The sequence below is a fragment of the Nomascus leucogenys genome, chromosome 4, assembly GCF_006542625.1.
Source record: "Nomascus leucogenys isolate Asia chromosome 4, Asia_NLE_v1, whole genome shotgun sequence".
NCBI classification, from domain to species: domain Eukaryota; kingdom Metazoa; phylum Chordata; class Mammalia; order Primates; family Hylobatidae; genus Nomascus; species Nomascus leucogenys.
In genome coordinates, this window is record NC_044384.1 from 46666960 (window position 1) to 46687288 (window position 20329).

At 33.4% G+C, this 20329-nt stretch overlaps 1 protein-coding gene across 2 annotated transcripts in view; it reads left to right on the plus strand.

Annotated features, from left to right (window-relative positions):
* The window catches only part of CCDC178 (coiled-coil domain containing 178), a 506700-nt gene that overhangs the window by 330953 nt on the left and 155418 nt on the right, over positions 1-20329 (plus strand). For both annotated transcript variants that reach the window (XM_012506252.2, XM_030810102.1), the window contains exon 21: positions 19961-20110. In XM_012506252.2, the coding sequence (XP_012361706.1) occupies positions 19961-20110 (150 nt within the window). The remainder of the gene's footprint in view (positions 1-19960; positions 20111-20329) is intronic.

Consider the following 20329-nt stretch of genomic DNA (forward strand, 5'->3'; position numbering starts at 1 on the left):
ATTTGTAACTAATTTTTAGACGAAATCTTTTAAATGTGGCTAGTAGGCTTAAATTGAACATGATCATGTCGCTTCTACTTTGAATGTTATATCATTAATTCTTAAGTAGCACAAAGGTTGAAAATAAAAAGAAGAAATTTAACATGTTACTTTATCTAACAAAATTGGGCAGAGAATGTTGTTACAGCCCATTTTCCCTATAAGGAGAACTGGAAAGAGACTGAGGCTGTGGTTGTACTATTAGGAGCTTCCTTAGGTCAGAGGGTTTATCTTACGGAGCTTTGTTTAGAATAAAACTATATAAAAAACTATGATTTTTTCTTATTGAAAATAAGAAAGACTTTGTTCATTACTTACCTTAAATTTTGATTTATAATATCAGTCATGAGTTTATGAAAGCAGAATAAACACATTGATATATTCATTACAACAGTTTATTAAAGTCTCATTGATTTGAAACTTTCTCATTTGTTAGTTTTGGCAATTTGGATAGCTTTGGGAAAAAATTAATAGACAAACTGCTTTAATGTTCAAGGAAAATAAAAATACTAGGGAAGAGGATTCAAGTTACATTTCTTTATTAAATAGAACTTTAATACATAATAGATTAAGAAATAACCATTTAAACTTTATCTTTTTTTTTTAATTATACTTTAGGTTTTAGGGTACATGTGCACAATGTGCAGGTTTGTTACATATGTATCCATGTGCCACGTTGATTTCCTGCACCCATTAACTCGTCATTTAGCATTAGGTATATCTCCTAATGCTGTCCCTCCCCCGTCCCCCAACCCCACAACAGTCCCCGGAGTGTGATGTTCCCCCTTCCTGTGTCCATGAGTTCTCATTGTTCAATTCCCACCTATGAGTGAGAACATGCGGTGTTTGGTTTTTTGTCCTTGCGATAGTTTACTGAGAATGATGTTTTCCAGTTTCATCCATGTCCCTACAAAGGATATGAACTCATCCTTTTTTATGGCTGCATAGTATTCCATGGTGTATATGTGCCACATTTTCTTAATCCAGTCTATCGTTGTTGGACATTTGGGTTGGTTCCAACTCTTTGCTATTGTGAATAGTGCCGCAATAAACATACGTGTGCATGTGTCTTTATAGCAGCATGATTTATAGTCCTTTGGGTATATACCCAGTAATGGGATGGCTGAGTCAAATGGTATTTCTAGTTCTAGATCCCTGAGGATCTTAATAATATTTCTTGACAGCTTATCATGCATTTTCACTTCTACTCAGTTATTTTATCTTTATAATCACCATATTAGGCAGACGGAGTGGATTTTATTATTCTCATGAATGGAGGATAACAGTAACACACAGCTAGTACACAAATGCTTTTGAAACCTGTTATTCGCATTGCATCTTAGTTCTGTCCTCATATTAATTGTGTTTAAATGAATGGTTATTTTTCTATTATCCATGGAGAAAAATAGCAAGTGAAAAGGTAATTAATAACTTGCAATGTCGGGTAGGGGAATGTTTGACTTACCCAAAATCAAAGTAAGCAATTTCCAGCCTTTAAAATGTTCAGTAAATATAATGTATCACATTAACAGAAAAAGGAAGAAAAGGATCAAATAATAATCTAAATTGATACTAAAAAGTCTTAGCGATATTCAAAACCAATTTATGATATTTTCAGCAAACTAGAAGCAGAACATAACTTGCTTAACATTATGAAAGATGGCTTTAAAAGCTGTCATTATATGAGAACGTTGTACATAGATAACCCAAAGGACTTTACAGATAAACAGTAAGAACTAATAAGTGAATTTGTGAGAATCAGTGGATATAAAACAAACAAAAATCAGTTGTATCTCCCTATATTAGCCACAAGTATTTAGAAAATAAAACATTAAAATAGATACTATTTATAATAGAATAACTAAACTTCTAGGTATGTATTTAACTAGGTATATATTTAACGAAAGATGTCAAGTCTTCTCTGCAGAAAACTACAAACTTTTCTGAGAAAAATCAAATAATTTCTAAATAAATGATCTACCAAATTTATAAATTGGAAATTCAGTATTTTAAAGATGTGAATTCTCTCCCCAAGTTGGTTTATATGTGTGATGCAATCCTACTTAAAAATTCAGGCAGAATTTTTGGAAATTGATGCATTGATTCTAAAATGCCTAAGGAAATGCGAAGAGCCAAGGGTTTTGAAGATGCACAAAGTTGAGAAATTACTGCCAGTTACCAAGACTTACTATGAGGCCACCTTATAAGAAATTCTGATATTGGTACAAAGACAGATAAGAGAACAAGAGACAGAATAGAGATTTTAGAAACGCACTTAGAATGTAAACATAGTCTCTTGATTTACAAGAAGATGCCACCAAAATACAGTGTAAAAAGATGTACTAGATAGTATATAGTGCTGAATCAATAAATAATACATGATCAATTGGATATCTAAGTAATTTTTTTAAAAAAGATACCTTGACTTTCTATTTCACAATGTACATAAAAACCAGTTCTACCTGTTCACAGATATAAATGTTAAAGTTATATAAAGCTTTTAGGGAAAAACCTGTGAGAACATCTGATTTATTTTGTAATTGCCAGAGATGTTTTAAACAAGACACAAGTACCAGCCATGAAAGAATTACATAGTTTATAAACTGTACTCTTTTAAAAATTGAGATGTTCCATTCATCAAAAGACACCATTAAAGAATAAAAAGACAAGTTACATCTTAGGAGAAAATACTTTAGATACATATATCCAACAAAGTACTCTCATCCATGATGAATAAAGAAACTGTAACAAAACAATAAAGACAGGCAGCATAAGTAAGAAAAAGTGACAAAGACTGGAGAATCCCTTCAGAAAGGAGCTATACAAATGTCCAATAAGCATATGAAATTGTGCCCAACATGATAAATAAATGCAAATGAAAACTGTGATGACATATCTCTACACAATTCTCTAAATGATTAAAATTTTTAAATGTAGATAAAATGTAAAGCAAGAGGAACTCTCAGACATCTTGTCGGAAGGTAAATAGGTGTAGTCTTTTTTTAAATGTTGGCGCTATCAACTAGAGCTGAACATATGCATATGTCAGGAGTTAGTGCATGTGTGCAGCAAAATATGTTAATATTTTATACCAAGTGTTACTGTCAGCTTTATTCGTAATAGCTCCCAAATTAATTTGTGGACAGCAGAGTGCATAAATTGTTGTTTATTCATAAAATGGAATAGTATATAGTAATGATAATGAAGGAACTGTTGCCACATAAAAAGTATGAATTAATCTGACAAAATTAAGATTGAGCAAAAGATACCAGACTCAAGAGAATATATACTATGGTACTATATATGGTACTATATTGTAATTATATGATTATAAAAAAACAACCAAAACTCGTGTGCTTGGGAGAATGGTTAATTATTGACTGGGAATGGAGATGAATGAGGTTCCTGGGGTGATGATATGTTTTCTATATTTTCATGTAGATGCTAGTTATGTTGGTGTATTCGTTTATAAAAATGTATTAATCCCTGTAATGACATATTGCTGTATCTTAAGAAAAAAGTTTTAAAAAGATCAAGGGATTAATATAGACTTTAATGAGTAGAAAACCCATCGACCACAACCTTTTTATAAGACATATACCAAATGCAAATATTTTGCATCTCTTTTTTAGTAAAAGAAAAGTGAGTTCTGAAGATATATTCTGGATTTGAAAGAGTACAATAACATTTCTTTAAACATTTTATGGTTTCAATGCTTAAGCAATTTGACAAGTTTATTCTCCTTGTATTATCTACATAAGGTTGTGATTATCTGAGAAACCCAGCAATCTGTATATATGTATATTTGTAATAGTGGGTTAGTATTCTTGAAAGAATACAATATTATTTACCCAACAATTTCTTAGCCCACAAAAAGCTGTAATTTTGTATTTTGTTTATTGTCATACTTGAATCTTACTTGTGGTCACTGCATTGAATGTGGAAAGGGGGCAGGCTGGACCCAGTTATACTTTAATGAAGAGCAACCATATGACTGTGCCATTACACACCAACTGACAGCTCAAAAATAAACATGCAGAAATAGACCTGGAGTGACAAGAAGGAAGAAGCAAGACTTTGATAACTGGAGGGGATATCTTGCTTATTTGCTGAAATTTTTTTATAATTTCCCTAGCACAGGTAATATTTCTAACCAAAGTTTTATTTTTAAATTATAGCTTTAATTCTTACTAGTTCAAACAGAATTTATCAAAGTACACACTTTTTTAAAAAAACCATTTACATAGTTAGCTAATTAGTTAATAATATAAAAGTTATTGGCTAGAGAGACTTTTGTACCTAACAGAATAGGAAGTTCAAAATATATTTAAGCTATATTTAATAGTGTCAAAATATTCTTACTTATTTAATAGTAATAGACTTTTAAAATATAATCAATAAATCATCAAGTGAATAAATACATTTATTTTAAGGGAGGGATAATGGTGTAGACTGTTACAGTTGACACAAACAAATCTGGTTAGGAAATCTTGGCATAGTCTACTCTATACCATATCAGAATTTATTTTTCAGCAGTTATTGACATGCTACAAGAGAAGACAATCATAATTCCCAAAGATACAATCTGGAATGCCATAACCGCAAATGTTGAAATCCGTAAGATCAAAATCCTGAAAATATAATTCTGGAAAACATAATTTTTTAAAATTAAGATACTTATTTAAATTTTAATAGGAGATTTGAAAAACATATGAAAACATGACAGAAAACTTCATATGCCACTTTACACAATAAAATAAGCAATAATAACATAGATATTTTTGCAAGCATAAACACTTCGGTATACTAATGACAGTTCCGTGCATATAATATGTGAGCAGATGAACCATGTTCATAAAGAAATAGGTCAAAAAGGGAAATGTATAAACACATATCACTATGGTTGGTAAATGTGTGCACCCAGCCTTATAGTTGTGGTCCTCTGAAATACCATGACAAACATCCTAAGTCTTTTGACAAAATGGATAAAAAACTTCAAAGGGTCACCACTGCATATGCAGTTGCCCAAAGAGCCAAGATCCCAAGAAATTTTATCTTTCACAAATGCAGATGTACAAAAAGAATGTTTCTTCTCTTATTGAGAACCTTTAACATTTTTCCATACATGCACAGTGCTAACACACAAAGAAACCCTTATGATAATGTACTTTCAGGGAGTCAAATTTGCAAAATATGCATAAAACAAATTAGGACTCTCTAAAAGTCTTTACCTAATTTATACCTCCAGTATTGGAAATGATACAAACATAAAATACATAGCATAGCAAATTATAAGAAATAATGCTGACCATTTAAAATGGTGTTGAAAAATAACTAAGAAAAGAAAAAGAAAAACTGGAAAGAAAATTGGGCATGTAAAACTGTGTTACAGGGACAGATTATGGGCAATTACACAAAGATAATCCATAAGAGCTGGCCTAACATGATGCAACCGTCTTATTATTGTGATTTTCAGAGTTTTAGAAGTTAGAGATTTTAGACTTTTGGGATTTTTATCTTTAGGAAATTTTTATCTTTTGAGATTTCAACATTTTGGATTATGGCATTCAGGATTGTGTCTTTCCGGATTATGGTCCAAACTCTCTGAAGTCACTTCACATACTGTTAGAAAACAAATATTAAATGCAAAATAAATGAATAAAGGATTGAATACATTTATTTATTTATTAATAATTCATTTATTAATAACTTGTTTCCTGATTTTCCACTGTTAAAATGCTTGTTTCTCTACAATATCTTATGAATTTTTATATGTCTACTACCTAACACAGTTACGTGGGTTGCCACGTTAGTTTTATATTGCTGTCATAACACACCAGCACAAATTTATAAGTTTAAAAACACACAAAGTTATCTTATAGCTCTGTAGGTCAAAAGTCTGACTTGGGTCTTGATGGGTTAAGTCAAGTTTTTGCCAGGGCTGTATTCCCCTTCTGAGGGCTCAGGGAATCATCTGTTTCCTTGCTCATTTGAATTGTTCAGATTGTTCACAGAATTCAATTTCTTGCAATTGTTGGTCTCTGTTTTCTTGCTGTCAGTTGAGGGCCATTTCCAGCTTCTACAGGCTGCCTGCATTCCTTGGCTTGTAGCCTCCTTCTTTAATCTTCAAAGACAGTTATAGGTTTGATGACGGATCTCAATTCCCATACATATTTTAAATTTCTCCTGCTTCTTCCTCCACATCTCTCTGAACTTTAGCTAGAAAAGATTCTCACTTTTAAGAACTTGTGATTAGTTAGTTCCACTCAGATAATCCAAAAGTCTTCACCTCCACATCTGTAACCTTAGTCATAGCTGCAAAGTCCCTTTGCCATGTAGCATAGCATATTCCCAAATTCCAGAGATTACCTTTCTTTGAGAACTATCAAAGACACAACTTCTGAAGGGTTAGCTTGATCCCAGATGCCTGGAAGACTCAATGGCCTGCCTGAACTTCAAATAGTATCCATAAGTGTTACTATTCAAAATAAAGTTCAGGAGTCTGTCAATTTGGGAATGTTCAAAATTTCAGTGCCTGATTGCATGTGAACAGTTTTCCATATAAAGGCTATCCTCAAGTCAGTCATTACTCTGAGATCAAAGCAAGGTAAAAACTAATGATACTGAATATTTCTGGAGTGGATGTAGCATTTAATTCCAGAAGACTTGCTCTTTCTTTCTTCCTTCCTTCCTTTATTTATTTTCTTGGGAAAATTGAAAGGAGAAAACTTGCATGAAGGAAGGAAAATAGGTTTGACATCGGCAGGGTTATAAGTGTAGGAAAGGGCACTTCTTCTGACCTAGGACAAAGAAAGGAGGAATCCTGTGAAACTGAGGAGCATTGCTTCTCCCATCCGAAGAGACAGCAGTATATTATATAAGCACTGTTTCAATTTAAACATGTGTCACTTCTCCATATTTAAGTCATTGAAATATGTAAGAAATTTATCATTTCTTTGTTCAAAAATATTTGGGATAAGGTCATTCAAATGCTGCTTTTGTATTCTTATTTACTATTTTCACTTTTCTTAAAGTATTCATTTCCACTGGCAACTGTGAAGATCCTCTGTAATTTTTGAAAATCAACTACAGTCATTTCATGTGAAACTGTCTTACTTTTTTTTTTTTTTAAATTTTAATCTCCTGAGTTGTGAGAACACAGCTTAGCAAAGTGTATGGAGGCAGCAAAGCAGGTAGTTTAGATTTCTGTTAGCCTTCCAAGGAAAACCTACAAGTAAACTGGAATGCAACACAGAGAGATTATACAGTAAAATGCTTTTGCAAACTAGGATTTAAGGAACTGGAAACCTTATTATTTTTCTCAGTGAAAATGTAAATAGATAAATTTCTATGTTTTTATGTTGTAAAAATGAATTGTGAAATGTTTCTCCACTGAATAAAAACACACACACAAACAAAATACCATTCCTGTATAATTCTTTGAAAAGTCCTCTCATTTAAGAACACATGACTCAAGTGGATACTTTTAAAACATAAAAATTATTAGTAATTAGTTCATCTATTTTCTTCATAAATGTACCTCTGTGCCCACGAAAGTATTGGTATTAATGCAGTTTCATACATTTACTAAATTGTTCAATCATGTTTACTGAGAAACTATTATGTACCAAGCATAAGAGCAAAAAGTTTTTATGGCACAAAAAAATTCACAGAAGTGGGGAAATTAATATGAAGATAGTAACTATAATAAAACATGGTGATTGCAGTGACAGAGCTATATATAGTACCATGTAAAAAGTACTAACTGTGCCTGACTTAGTGGTAGTTTTCCAAGAATGCTAATTTTTACACATTTCTTCACATACCAATATGTATGCACAATATTTAGTATCAATTAATTAAGAATTACTTTTCAATAACAAATGCCTCATTACAAATTCCAGTTCTATTGCTTTTGAGTCCTGCATTCCTCCTAAGGAGATTCAGCTTGTTTTGCTCCTTATCAGCCTCTACCTCTCTTCATATCTGTCAATAAGTTACAAATATAAAAAGAATTATTTGTGTATTTATGCATATAAAAGAATATAATTGTATTTGTCACATATTTAGCTTACTAATGGAAACTTATTACAATGGCACACTTACACTTCCCTACCAGGCTAAAATGTCATATTTATATAGAACTATAAAATACCTCTTACTAACCTTTCCAGGTAAACCAAATGTTTTTAATTTCATACATTTGTTACCATAACTACCCAAATTAATATATGGCCAACATCAAAAAGAAGGCAGCCATGTAATGAATTACACCATCTATGTTTAACCTTCCTTCCATCGTACTACCTGAAGTGTTTCATTTTGTGGGAAAAACGTACAAGTGGGTCATTCAATATTTCCCCAAAAATTTTTAGTTTTTTGACATATTTCTATTTCCACACCTTAATGTGGGAAGAAAGAGGGCTGAGGAAATGATGGGACGAAAAGATGGTGTCTTCAGGAGTGACAAGAGGAACTTAAATAATTGAATGTTTTGAATGTTTTATACTTGACAAAGATAATGAGGGGAAACAAAAGGAAGAAAAGAGAAGATAGAAAAATAAATAGAAGTTGAAGAAAAACAAAGATGAGACAAAAAGAAGGCATAGAGAGAAACAACCATGAATTCAGTAACTATTAATGATGACAGATTTTATGCCTCTATTTTTCTGATTGAGGCTAGTTGGTAGAAGAAATCTCATGGTTATGAATCCTGAGAGATCTATGGTTACAGAATTGGATTTCCAGACATGTTTGATGTTTGGTTTACCTTATTTAGAGGTTTTCTATTAAGCCCCTGGAAAAACCTGGAAGATCTAGGTATCCATTTACTTAATCATTTTAAGAGAGAGCAGTGGCAGTGTCATTGCTGACCATATAGACTCACATATCCTCAAAATATTAACTCTTCATTTATTTCCTCCCCCTTTTATTTGTAAATATTGTTTCTATCAAATTGCCCATTGGCACTTTCCTTTATGAGCTGATTTATGCAAAATTCATTATTCTGTTTCTGTCTTCCCTGCTCAGCCCCATATTTTAAAGATCATTCTGTGTGGCTATATTTGTCTAGTCCATTTCTTCTCATCACTGTAGAGTCTTTCACAGTTTACTTAGCCATTCTACAAATGAATGGACACCTATGTTGCCCATGAAATTAAACTTTAGCTTATCTCAGCAACATGAAATTAATTCTGAGCCCCCACAACGTAAGTTTCAGGAGTCAAAAACTGAGCAGACCTCTCTAGCTTCTTATAATGCAAGACCTCCATGAACCACTTTTAATTAAAGAAGGCATGGGGTAGACACATTTGGGCATGATTTATGGTATTTTAACAGCTCTGACTACTCTTTACAAAGTTATTGAGTCCATTTTGAGAGTACTTACAAAGCTCACAAATATTTCTTTTTTTTTTTAAGGACTTGAAATGACTGTTGATTGGCTCTGTCACCTTACTATGGTCCTCTGCTGGAAAAATAAAAATGCTTTCTAGCCATGTTTTTTATGCTTAGGCCTAAGTAGAGCCCAAATAGATCTTGAATGAGAGGTTTAAATTGGAACTTCGTTAAGCATGTGATATGGTTTGGCTCTGTGTCCCCACCAAATCTCATATTGAATTGTACTCCCATAATTCCCACGGGTTGTGGGAGGGACCTGGTGGGAGACAATGTAATCATGAGGGCGGTTTCCTCCATACTGTTCTCATGGTAGTGAATAAGTTTCACTAAATCTGATGGTTTTATCAGGGGTATCCACTTTTGCATCTTCCTCATTTTCTCTTGCTGTCACTATGCAAAAACTGCCTTTTGCCTCCCACCATGATTCTCAGGCCTCCCCAGCAATGTGGAACTATAAGTCTAATTAAACCTCTTTTTCTTCCCAGTCTCAGGTATGTCTTTATCAGCAGTGTGTAAATGGACTAATACAGCACGATACTAATATATTAATTAAGACTCTGTAGTAGGGGTCAGCAAATGTTTGTCTATAAAGGAACAGGCAGTAAATATTTCAGGCTTTATGGTCCACTCAGTCTCTATTGCAGTTACTTAACTCTGCCACTGTAAAGCCAAAGAGACTGAAGACAATATGTAAACCAATGAGTATGAGGTGTTCCAATAAAATTTATCTACAAAAGCCTGCAGGGGCTGGATTTGGCTGGAGAGCCATAGTTGGCTGATCCCTGATCTAGAATATCATTTTCTCCTATACCAAGATTAAATTATTTTGGGAAGTAGACACATCCCAAAATGGGTATCTGTAGAAAATTGCCTTCGATATTTTATATCTTATTTCTGCTTGGGATACGTTGCAAGGTTTGGACAGTGCCCTAATGTGAACAACAGTACCAGGTGAGTAGAGATGCTCATAATCTCTTCCTTCCCAATAGAGCAGCAAAAGAACGAAGACATTACCAGTAATTCAACTCATAAGGATATTGTATTAGACTGCAAATTATTTGCCGAACTTCTCATAGTTGGCACATCTGTGGCAGTAGACCTAATGTTTTCTGACCCTGAATCTCCAAGGAAAAGACTCTGAGACCTATTTTTTTTTTTTTTACTTCAAAGCACTCTCCTCCATGAGTATCTAATTTATTTTGAAAGGCTGATGTAATTCTATAGGGTATTCAGAAATTAGAGCATTTACATACTAGAATCTTAAGGGTTCTGCAATTCATACCCAAGATTAGGAGGGGATGTAAACCCAGAAAGGGTGTCAGACTGAAATTAGGCTGGACCCTAGCCTTAATGTTCTGTCCATGTGTGACCTTGGGCAAGAAATTGACTTCTTTTGCCTCTATTTCTTCATTATCGATGTAGAAAAATTTTTTTAAATTTTTATTTCTGAAGGACTTGCACCAAATTGTTAATGCTGTCTCTGGAGTATAGAAATGACAGTCACTGTGAAGAAAGGTTTTAATTTTCTACTCCATGTACCTCTCTGTTATTTTGTATATAATATAATCAGCATGTATTACTTCATAACAAATAGATTTCTAAAAGAAATATTTAATTTCTGATGTAACATAGATATGACAATAAAACTGACATTAAATATAGAAAGTGCTTTCAAAATTAACCATTTTCTACAAATGTAAAGTGGCATCAGGTTATCTGACTACATCAATGGCAACTTGCAAAATATACATATTTTAATCATTCAAAGCTTTTACCTAATTTATGCCATAATATGTGTTCTGGAACCCCTTAGATCAGTTTTTCTCTCATTTGTAATGAAGTTTCTAGGTACTGTTCTTACAGTTTCTGCATTTATACAGTACATTATTACTTTATGATAAAGTTAGTTCATAATTCCTTAACTGTTTTTGCTGATGACCTTTTAAAGTTGCATAATTAGAATAAGTTGTGGTTATTGTATTGGAATCTGTATCCCATGGGCCAAGAAGGCAGCACATTAATTCTCTGCATCACCCACTCGATGTGCAGTGCCATCAGCACAAAGATATTATTCTTTGTAATTACATAAAGAAAGGGTCTATTTAGTGTTAACTGACCTTTCTGTGACTGATCAGCCTTTTCCGCCAGTGAAGTAGAAATGTATATCATTAAAATGTGAGTAAATAGGAAACCTTTCTAAATCTTAAACTGTTCAAATCAGGAGGTACACGTGAAGAGGAAATGGTTGTTCAGCGTTTCACATGATGCCGTGAAAAAAGGAGCAGACTTTGAAAATATGTATTTTAGAATATATATTCTTAAAATATATTTTAAAATATCAACAAATTAAAATATAATTAAATGATTATAATGCTAGGAATAGTTAACAAGGGCATAACATCAAATGTTTCTAACACTCTTGATATCAGAAAAAAATTATTAAACTCAAAAATATATTCAGGATTAAAAATTTTAAGTTTATTTAATACACAATAAATTTAGAGAAATTATTACTGTGACTGTCACTTACTGAGGACAAAAATTGTGCCACGGATTATTCTAAGATGTCATATATTTTAAATACTGTAACCATTTAAATCATGTCCTTTAACTTAGAAAACATCATTGGGGATATAGATTAGGTGAAACCGATTTTTGCTCCTTTTCTTATTACGTAATTTATTTCTGTAATCAGTTATATCAAATTATTTGAAGGGACATAAATGATTTTGAAGAAAACCTGACCAAATGGAAATTTATTAGCTAACATAAGTGGCATTCGTGTAAGGTTTTCTTTAAGTTATTCAATAGTTATAGGAGGAATACTATAGTCAGCATGGAGATAAATGTTTCTTTCTTTAACACACACCCACATTGATCAGGTGTTTTTAAATAATTAATAATCATCTGTATTTCTGGGTCAGGTTTTCCCTGCTAAAACCACATACAGAGCTCTTATATGAAGTATCTCCAGAAATCAGTTGACAAACTGATGCTTCCTTGAAACTTTGCTCATCACTTTGGCTGGAACTGATCTCTCATGGAACTACTATCGTTATGTGGATATGCCTTTTATCCTTCTTCATGCATAATGCATCCTGATGTAGTTAGCTTTGTGAATCCCTCTATTCCCTTATCTGATTGCAAGCTCCTTCTGCCATGAAATTGTGTGTTTTTTCATGTTATTATCAATTCTTGGTCAAATATATACAATGAACAGAGACAAAAATAATAATAGGGAACAAGCAGGGTTAACAAAAGATGTTCAAAAATTCTCAATGAATTTCTTCTGAGTTCTGAGAGGCAATGTCATAATAATGTCAGTTAGTAAACTTTATGCATAAATCAATGCAGTAGCTAAATTTGTAACACAGTCAGGAAAGTAAGATGAGGAGTCCTCTGTGTCCTCATATAGTTGGGAGCTGGGTTAGGGCAGCTAACGGAAGTATTCCCCTGGACTCTGGCAGGGACAGGTTTGATTGGTCAGCTGCGTGTCACAGGCTTTCATCAAACGGTGTCATAAAGGTGCCTCTGCCAGTACCTCCCATACTGCTTTTCTGTCTTGCTCAATATGTACTTTTGAATAAATGGGTGAATAGAGAGCATTTTGTTAAACATGATGATACATAGAGTTTAAGGTATGTAATAACCTTGATGCAGAGGATTGATTTGTTCATTTACAAATCAAGAATGTTCTTTTAAAACTAATTATCAGAGAACTCGCCTTGGACAAGAGAATGGTTTCCATGGCAGCACAGACAAGGAAGTGGGTCCTGGGAGAGTTAAAACAGTTATTTGCTCCTCTGAGGCTTCAGGGTATCGACACATATCATTCTTACAGACTTGCTTCTTGGAAACACTAGGGAGAACTCTTGCTTTCTGTAGTAATTGGTGTATAGATTTTAAGGGAGAAGCAATGCAATAATGCTTCTATGCACACTGTAGGTGACGCCCTTAATAAAGAAGATATTTTCTCCCTGTTTTCTACATTGTTAGAGGATCAGCCTGTATTTTAAACATTTGTGTTAATTACACTAATGCCCATGAATCAAAGTGGGGGATGCTTTTGAAGTTACTCACAAAGAGACTTGGAGCCCGCTTATCTTGTTTATTCTAAAACATATCCCCTGTACATTCTATGAGTCAGTCTCAGCACCAATGCCTGCTTTAAGGACATCAAAGCCTCATGGTATGCAAAACTATCATTCCAGTGCTCGAGAAGGGCAGAAACGTACCAAGGGCATATAAGAGGACTGTGGGGATTCACTGGGATGGGATCAATGGTGTAATGCATGGGCATGTGCATAGGATCATATACTATTGAAACAGTGGTGCCTGGAACTGACATTACTTGTAATGCTATGCGTTGATAGCATACTAAATATGTGGATACATTTTATTGTTTACACTATTAGTAATACGCTAAAGTCAAAAGACAGAAGAACATTTAACCTTATCTATGAGAGTTTAATTCACAAGCCATAGGCAACAATAATCTAATATTCCTAAGGGGCCAAGAAAATATTTCTCTCGACTCTCACTCCTCCAAATTTGCTCAGATATATACTAACCTTTGTGGTGGGGCAGCTTTGATCTTCTGATTCAAATCAATGATCTTTTTTCTTCTGTGAAGCTTTTTGTTTATGTTGTTCCCCCACTTGATAGAATCAATTCCACTGTAACTCAGATAGAATTGTTCACACTTCAGCCTCCTCCAACTACAGCTTGTAATCCTTGGGGAACACGAATTATATCTTATCCTTCTTTTTAATTCCTGGCCTAATCATAGAGCTGAATCCATAAAGTAAACTTACCAAGGGTTTGCTAAACAAATGATTAAATAAACAAAAAAAATGAAGAAAAGGCTAGATGTGAGGATGCTCTGGAGTAAAATCAATCAATAAATACTAACAATACATTTTTTGTTTTCTGATAGTTCTAGTGGGAAGTCCATGCTTTCCATCCATGAGACTGAAGTGAATGTGGTGCAGTCTATGCGAGAATATGGATGTGGTAGCAAGAGCCGGCAGAGCTCTGGTGAGATGAAAGAAAGCAAGGAGCTGTCTGCAGTAAATTCTTAATAACCAAGAATTGGGGGATGACAGACAGATCATCAGAAAAGATTAGCTGAGACAGCAACAGATAATTACATCAGGACAGGAGAGTTAGAGTTAGAACTGGGTCAGAAGATGACAGCTCTCTTACAATACATAATTGAAAGAAAAACCTAGCCCCTCTGCCTGGTAAACTGGATCCAAATGCCTACATTAAGAGTAATTAAGGGCATATATGACACATTGCTATGCACTTGGTCATAGACACCATGATGATTGTACTAACAGTAAGGTATTTGTAAACAGCTATTTCACTTTTTGTACTAATATGTATAGTGCAAATATTTTAATCATAACCACCTTTCTAGAATGTTTGAATCAAGTTTTTTTCTTGTATTCTCCTTTGGCATTAGTCCACCTTTGATTTTAAAAATAACAGTTCAAATAGATCAAAACTTTGTCCAGGATAAGTGTCTCTGGAGGAAGCTCCACAGATCTCCATGGGTAGCATTATTCTAGTGCATTCAACCATAGTACACAGTTCTACAGGTCCCAGCTTTGAAGGTCCATGCATTTGGTCTTGCCAGGGAATGCATCAGACCTAATCAAATAATGAGATATGGAATCATGTAGATCAAAAAGCACAAGAAACTGACAATATATAACCAATATGCCCATATTGATGTATAATTAACAGTAGCCTGGGACCAAATTCTAATTTCCATAAGTGGCTTGTTTTATCTATGTCAAAATGCTGTGTTAGCCAGATTATAATAAGACAGTTGCTTGGCAGAAATGGACTTAGAACTGCAGAATTCAGTTATTTGATTTAATTATTTAATGTCATTACATTTTATGAAGACTGCATTGCATATAGTGTTTAAAAGTGCTGGCTTGTGTTTATGAAGGGACTATATTGGACGGTTAAGGGTACAGGATCTGGAGCCAGTCTGACTTGATGATGCAAAGCCTAGCTCCACTGCCTAACAGCTGTGCAAACTTGCACAAGATATCTGGCATTTCAGTTGCTTTGGTTGTATAACAAATACCCCAAAACATCATGGTGTAAAATGACTATGCTCATGGTTCTATGTGCCAGACATTTGGACAAGGCTGAGCGGGGATGACATGTCTCTGTTTCACCCTTTCTGGACATCAGTTGGATGACTTGGAGGCTGGGGTTAGATTTATCTTCAGCTGACTCACTCACTCACAATTGATGCTGTTGGCTGAGACTTCAGCTAGGACTGTTTGCTGGAACACCTACACATGGCCTCTGGCCTAGATTCCTTACAATGTGGTGGCAGGTTCCAAGGGTGAATGCCCTCAAAGAGAGGGCCAGGCAGAAGCTGTATGCTTTCTATTATATACGCCAGCCTGGGAAGTCACTTAGCATCATTTCTACCATCCTCGATTAGCTGGAAAATCCACAAGTCTACCCAGGTTCAAAGGAAGGAGAAATAGACTGTACCTTTGGATAGGGAGTGACAACGTTCTGGAAAAAACATGTGAGACTGAAAATATTGCTGTGGCCATTTTTGGAAAATAGTTTGCCTCGACTGATATCTCTCTGCCTTGTCTTTCTTATCTGTAACATGAGGATAATAATATAAAGTCTCAGACCATCGCTACAAGGATAAATTCAGTAAATACTGCATTCTTAGCACAGTTCCTGGTTATAGTAAGCACTCCCTAATATTAGCTTTTACTCTTTTTCTAATTCTCATTTTTGTCATCAAGCTAATGTAACACAGTGTAACTAATACTAGAGGGGGAGTGGAATGGTTTCCAGAGCTGAGGCGGTTGAGGCTTTGGGTCTGGAGGAATCTTTCCTGTTGATAGGCACCGGCTACGTTAGTGTCCCTGACTTTATTTCATTTTTGCTTCCATTGCTTATCAGCTTCTTTTAAAGTGGCATATTCTTTTTAGGGAGAGGAGGGTTGCTAATATCTTACATTCAGTTACAATACAGATTTGCTATCCTGGGTAATTTTCTTTCTTCTGAAGGTGACTGTGTAAGTCTCAGTTGTTATTTATTATATGTGGAATTTATAACTTAACAGGCAAGTTCAGCCTTATTTCTAATTTCTTTGCTGTATATCACAAAGTGAAACAGAAATATGATATAGGCTTGATATTTTTCCCAGAAAGAACCAGTTCTCTGATTGGAAGTCCCTAGTCCCCACTTACCCAGTGAGAGATGGAAAGAAGGAAAAATAAACTGAAAGTGGAGAAAATTGAGGAAAAGTCCAAGTGGAATCTATGGCTTAAAGAACAAGAAAACTCAAGTGGGGACGGGGGGAAGTAGAACTACTATTTGTGTATTTTGAATACTCAACCTGTCTCCATTTTTCAGCATTTTTGCTGACAGAGAAGGAAGCCAAGCCTTTCCTTAGCAATGGTTCTTCCACACTTTGGGGATCATGGGCTAACTAAATAACCCAAGAAAAATGCTGTGTACAATTTAATGAGGTTCACATACCTTCTGAAAGTCAATGATTTGCCCAAAATAAAGAATTCTTGTTAAACCTGGACAATATGGTTATCTTTAGAATAGTTTTTAATACAAAAACATATTGTATGATTTCTCTTTATATACTTAAGATCTTCACCTCTCAAGTAGTACAGTATCAAATAGTATAATGAATGTGCCATATTATAATGGTGGTTATATTGCAAATCAGTTACTTCATAGAAGTTGAAAAATAAAATGTGTAGTTCCAAAGGGCACAATATATATATTTGCTAACTAATATTATGTGTACACATGCATTTATTCATTTACTGAAAACCTGTGCACCTGTTTATGTTAGATCTTCGCAGTGCAACATCTCTTAGGGCGAACAAAATGATGGTCTCATCCCTCATTGAACAACAAAATCTAGATTTTGTTCAGTCCTTATACGCGTAGTCTTTATTTTATAATAAAATATTGTGAAAATAAGCTGTAATATCCCCAAAGTATCAAGGTTTAAAGAAAAATTTACGATAATAAAGAACAAACCATCACCAAGTAAAATATTTTCCTTAATAAATTCTAGACAATATGGAAACTATTAACAAACATTCATTACATCTCTTCTCTTCACCAAGCTATCTTCCTAATGTTTTACCATCTTAATAAGTATAAATAATTGGAATTGAATAAATAACAATAAATCTATCTTTGAGAAAGTGTTATATGTATTTAGGCCTTTTGAGTGAATGTAATAGTATGGAAAATAAAAGAAGTGAAAAAAATAAGAATTCTACATTCCAGTTATCCTTTTATAAGCTATTTCCCTTGCACATATTTCCACCAATAATTATCATTCCCCGTTTTTGTCATTTACATTTAACAATATTACTGGTTAAAATTAAATAAGTCAAAGTTGTAAGGTGGACTCTCAGTTAAACTTAAAAAATATTTTCAGTGTTGAATGAATACTATTATTTAAAATTAATAAAACTTAAACTTTATTATATATCCGAAGGTCACTGACTTTCAGGAATAAGTGGTGAATTGATACATCCTTCATATACTGATTACTGGAAAATGATAATGTAAAATATTGTGACTGATGTAACGTTTTGAAGATTTGCTGGCATAACTACACAATTTGCTTTTTTGGCATATATTCTAATTGCGATATATAAAGTGGAAGAACTGGTATCATTCAGAAATTGAACATGTATGCATTTAGAAATAAAACTGCATATTAAACAGTGAGCAAAGTATATATTATAAAATATTTCCCCAATTAAGTTCCATTAAATAGGTAAAATGCAAATCCCAGAACTTTGTATCACTCCTCTCAAATTAAATGTTTGTAGTAGCCATCTAGAAACGGAAAGAAAAGCACCTGAGAAGTAGGATGTCTCAGATATCAGAGTTGTGCTTAGATTTAATAAAACAAACAAATGAACAAAAAATTCAAAATGATGCCTATTCCTTTCTAACGTAGAACATTTACCAGTGTTACAAGTTAATCGCTTCAGGATTGGATTTTAATATTAATGCCAAAATCTTAAATTAGTATAGCTATCTTTTGAAAAGAATCTCCACCAAAGGAAAATATTAATAGAACTTTGTCCTCGTAACAAAAAATAATTCAATGTGATTTTAGGCAAGTTTATAGATAGAAATTTCTGAAGTTTTAAATTATTATGACAGAATTAAGACAAGGGCATTTAAAATGATTCTCAGTTGGTCGTTTTGGCTTTTTGAAGAATAGCTATGACATAATATTTATCATTAGGGATCAATATGGATACCAGGCTTTCATGAGAAATATGTTTGTTGACCTTAATAAATCTTCAAGTGTGTAAATACAGAAATATTTGTACAGGCAATTTTCTGCTGAATTACATTTCCTCTATACACATTCTTTCATGGCAACATATTTTTTAACAACTTATACTAAGGGTTTGTTGTGATGGCAATTTTCACAAAGAAACAATTTTAATTGCTTCACAATGGTTATTTCTGTATCTAGTTATTTAATCATCATTATCATCATCATGATTAATCTGCATTTATATGTTTTGACAACTTATTTTGCTGTTATAAATAACATTGTAATGAATAAAGCATTTTGCTTAGGATAGATTCCCAAAAGAGAAATTACTAGATTAACAGTTTTGAAAATATTTAAAGCTATTGATAAATACCATATTTTTTAAGCAGTCAGAGTAAGTTTTCTGTGCAAGAAATGTAAAAAATTCAGAAACTAAACTCAGTTTAGACATTTAATTTAAAATTATAGATAGCCCCCAATTTGCCAATGAATAGTGATGCAAAGTTATTTTCTAAAGAGTTTATATTAGATTTGACATATATTTGTTTAGTAATGGAGGAGGACATTATAAAGTTCTCAACTGCTCATAGTGGCAGATTTAACTTTTATTTAAACATAACTAAAATATATTAATTATAAACTGATGCTGTGTGCTTCTAAATTTTGCATTCCCTATTCTTTGTCTTTTACTCTTTCCTCATCTATGTTTTTAATGTTTTCTGTGGGTACCAACATTCTGAACTTCATGGAGATGAAATTCTAAGCTGCAAGGTACTATCTACTCATTTAAGCACAGGGGCTAGAGAAAAGTATAAGAGGACAGGAAACTGTGAAAGTGCTCCTGGGATGCCGATTAAAGGGTCCCAGGACTGGGCACCTTTCAAGGCATGATAGAGGGAAATTCAGGAAAAAGGCAGTGAAAAGAGGTGAAGTAAAAGTCAGACTAACTCTGATGAATCACACATTGATGTTAAAAAAAAACCTGCATCAAAAAAGAATATTATTAAATCAACAAAGGATATTGGTATCAGGAGAAACATTTTTTGGTTATTTTGTTATTTTTCTACTATACATGATAGAGCATGTTTAGATAATTTAAAAGATGTAAAAATTCAAACAAATCCAAATGATTTTAATTGCGTTTGTATATATATATATACACACAATTAAATCATACTTTTTACCTTCTAGAAAATAGTAGCTGATTCACTTGAAGAAAATCTGCGTTTAGCTCAAGAGTATCAACAGCTACAGACTACATTCTTAAAAGAAAAGGACAACTATTTCAATATATATGATAAACAGCTATCACTTGATACTTCAATTGGAGATAAGAAACAGGTATTAGTTTTTCTAATTGTTTTAAGATAATGATTTATGTCATATGTGCATTATAAAAGTAAAAAGTAGTCAGTTTGCGTACCTCTGATCTGACAATGATATCCACAACATGGCCTGTTTTCTCTGTGTAGTTTTGTTGTATATTTATATCAACCTTTTACAATTGAATTTTGAAAGAATATTGGAGAAATGAAAAACCTCGGTTCCAATCCACTATTC